This window comes from Priapulus caudatus, unplaced genomic scaffold (genome assembly GCF_000485595.1).
Source record: "Priapulus caudatus unplaced genomic scaffold, Priapulus_caudatus-5.0.1 Scaffold138, whole genome shotgun sequence".
NCBI lineage: Eukaryota > Metazoa > Priapulida > Priapulimorpha > Priapulimorphida > Priapulidae > Priapulus > Priapulus caudatus.
Window position 1 is genome coordinate 362,347 of NW_014577199.1, and position 3,945 is coordinate 366,291.

At 41.6% G+C, this 3,945-nt stretch overlaps 1 protein-coding gene across 1 annotated transcript in view; it reads right to left on the reverse strand.

The window, feature by feature from the left end:
- Positions 1-418: 418 nt before the first annotated feature.
- The window catches only part of LOC106806047 (helix-loop-helix protein 1-like), a 9,423-nt gene continuing 5,896 nt past the window's right edge, over positions 419-3,945 (reverse strand). The window contains exon 2 of the mRNA XM_014807889.1: positions 419-1,331. Coding sequence (XP_014663375.1) covers positions 831-1,139 — 309 coding nt within the window. The 5' untranslated portion in view covers positions 1,140-1,331 and the 3' untranslated portion in view covers positions 419-830. The remainder of the gene's footprint in view (positions 1,332-3,945) is intronic.

Sequence of the window (3,945 nt, forward strand, 5' to 3'; positions counted from 1 at the left end):
TACAATGTTCGGCGAATTCGTCGAAAAGGCGCAATGAAGTTTGAAAGTCGCGATCGCGGATTCAGTCGTAAATTAGCAGCTCATCGTCGCGTAATCGCGTTCATTCATATGAGCAGCTTCGATGACAGTAAGGTGTATTTCGCGATTGTGCGCTCGAGAAACAACATTATCTGCCGTAGTGTGTTTGCGATTTATCAAGTGTTACGCGATAGAAATTTTCCTCGATAGTTGCGCCATACATTGAACGAGATTGCAACTCGCGCGAACGCGACCACGGCAATCAGTATCAGTAATCCCGACGGAGGTACGGTCATGCTAGCTACATGCGCTTTTGTTTTTAGCTAGTCGGCAACCACGCATGTCGTATATATATATATATATATATATATATATATATATATATATATATATTCGTATATGTGTATCGCAAGAGTAAGAATATGTAGAAAACAACGATGACTCTCGCAGAACAAGTTAAATGCACAGATGCACGGATACGACTATTGACGTCAGCTTTACCAAACTACGCTCGATGACTTAAAGGTAGTCGTGGGCTGCAGCTCTGTAGAGCTTCCTGCGTCTGCATTTCGCATTACCCACTTTGGGAGCGTTGACTAGATCTCTGCTGATATGTTTGATTCGCGGGAGATGCGCAGACGAAAATGTGCTTCCGCCATGATTATCCATCCCGGCTATCCGTCCTCGACGGCACACACGCACGCACGCATGCACAGTCACGCACGCACGCGCGCACTCACGCACGCACGCACACAAGCGCGCGCTGCGCCACTGACTGACGTCACCACCTGTCATGGCGGCTCGCGCTGACGTCACACGTCGAGCACGTGATTCAGATAGGAGATGTAGCAGATGGCGAGTCTCAGTATCTCGATCTTCGACAGCTTCTTGTCCGGCGGCAGCGTCGGCAGCAGCTTGCGCAGTTCGGCGAAGGCGACGTTGAACGCCTCGACGCGGACGCGCTCTCGCGTCGCGTGCGCCGTCCGATACTTCTGAGTCGCGCGTCTGCGTCGGCGACGCTCCTCGCGCGACAGCTGCGACAGCGAGCGCTGACGCTCGTCGCGATTCTCGATGCCCTCGCTGTCGGTGGACATGTGATAGCAGTTGGACGAGGAAGGCATGGCCGGCCCGTATCCCTCCACACTTACGAGGAGCAGTCTCCGCTGTGTGGTGGTGTGCCTGTGTGTGTGTTAGAGAGAAAATCCCTTCACAGTTACGAGTAGCAATCTCTGCTGTGTGGTGGTGTACCTGTGTGGGTGTGAGAGAATCCCACCACAGTTACGAGGAGCAGTCTTTGCTGTGTGGCGGTGTACCTGCGAGAAAGAGAGAGAGACATTTAGTTTTGAGTTTATTTGTCTCGGTAATACACAAATAAAAATAAAAGCGTACATTTTGAATAGTCACACATCGCATATCGTTATCAGCCTTATAGTATTATTTTCGCTACTACTGCTAACAATAATACTCGTAAGTACAATTATTATTAGTACTAATAATATAATCGTATACTTTGTTCTCGTTATCATTATTCGGAAGTGTTCGTATATTATAGATTAAATCTGATGTAAAATTCTATTTGTTTCATCCACGAATGTGATTCTAATGAAGCGATGTTTGTGGTTTGCTCTTGCATTTTGCATATTGTTGATATTTTACACGGTTCGTGTGTCTTTTCGCGCTTGTCAAGTCAATGGGAATTTATCAATATGCTGCTTTGATTATAATTACCCCAGGTGACTATGTTAATTATAAACTAAGTGTAGAATAATATATAGCTATAGAATAGGTATAAAAAAGGGATTTTGATATACGTTGCTATAGTAATTGCATAAAATATTTGGGCAATGTTGTAAACAGAAATAAACATTTCTGGTTACACAATAGAAATGCCTTATTTATCTTTAACATTAAAATGTACAAGTTGAGTAATTTGAAACAACTACCCAAAAAAGCATTCCTCGAAACCGAAATACTTGTTATAAACGTTTTGAATTTGTTTAAACTATAATATTGTACTATCTCAATATGGCAACCAATTAAAACAACGTTGTGAAAAAGAAAGCCCAAGCGAACTATTTAGGATATATTTACTATATCTCCGACTCTCTCTTTCTCTCTCGCTCTTTCTTTCTCTCTCTCTCTCTCTCTCTCTCTCTCTCTCTCTCTCTCTCTCTCTCTCTCTCTCTCTCTCTCTCGCTCGCTCTCTGTCATCATCTCTTTCTCTCGTCGGCTTGTCTTAGTTACGGGAGATCTTGAGATACCGTGCCGGCCATCGTGGGATTAGGCGTGTTAGCTGATTTGCACTAATTGGCACTTCCTGACATTGCTAAACCTCGGACGCCCCCAATTATATGCGCGCGTGGTGCTTAGTATATCTACAAGCGAATGCTGCTCATTTCGGGCACGCGCGCGCACGCGTGTATATAGTGTTACACGTGATCTCCGCACACTCAAAACAAATCCGCTCAGCACCTGCACTGTTACCGGTTCCCCACCGCACGGGGTCAGCCCACCGCGGCGTAAATATAAATATATATATATATATATATATAATTATTTATGTATTTATTCATTTATTTATTTATCTACTATTATGCCCATCCATGCATGCTCAATCCAACGGACACTCGTTACAAATATTTAAGATAGATTTGCGGTTATACTTTCACGTTTATACACGAAGAGTTTCCTTCCTACACCTGACGCTTCCTATCTCATGACGCGCATTAAACGTAAATTATAAATTGATTTCCCGCTAATTTAGCGACGTTCGGGGCTAAAATAGTCCTGTAAGATATCATGTTTAATACGATGTGTGTCCAAGGTTATGCCAGCTCACTGCAGCGAGACATTTCCTTCGATGGGTGAGGGGTTGAGGTTTATAAGCATCTTTGTATAGGATGACATTTAATCAGGTGGGGGCCATGCTTGGTTCACACGATATGCATCACAATGAGAGGTCGAGGCAAGGATATAAACAGCGAATGCTACATGAGGTAGCATGTAATACGTAGAGAATCAATCTTAAAATAGTCTTACACGGGATGATATATGTTTAATTATATGGGACCAGGGTTAAAACAGCCTTGAACGGAATGAGTTATTTAATTTTGTTGAGCCTGCGGTTGAAACTATCATATCTCAAATAAATCGAAAAATTAATACATTTAGACAAATTTTATCTCACCTGCCAGCATACACATTGCTGACTACTTCAGCATGAAAATCATTACGAGATTCTGCTGTTATAGGCGATATAACAGTAAATGAACAGCAAATGTTCCCCTGCAATCTTGAGACTCGCGATAATGGGATTTTCAAACGCTCCTCCACAACAAGTGCACGTAGTTACGTGACGCAAATATTTATAGAGTGGTACCTGTCTCGACATGTAGACAAAAGAAAGACAGACATGTAGACAACATGTAGACAAAAGTGTAGACAAAAGTGTAAAGACATAGTGTAAAGACAGAGTACCGGTCGATGGCATCTCACGAGATCGAAAATCAAGCGCTAGTTTTGTTGATACATGTAAACAAATCTAAACATGTAATGCAGATCGTTGCACATATTGGTGAAACGAATGATGTGCGAGTGTTCTATGACATGTTAGTCTTACTGTACACATTTGGTGTTACGCAAATAGTACCTGTAAGTATCAGAACGGTCGAGAAAATATGAAAACGGTTGGAGAAAACATGAGAAATCATCGCTTTAAACAGCCAGGGCATGCTACATATTTAATTATACAGGTCCAGATTTAAAACAGTCTTGTATTGCGATATATATATATATATTTATTTATTTATTTATTTATTATTTAATTATGTAGGTACAGAGTTAAAATAGTCTTGTATTAGAATATATAATATAATTATATTGTTTCAGAGTTAATACAGTCTTGCATTGGAATAAGATATATTTCAT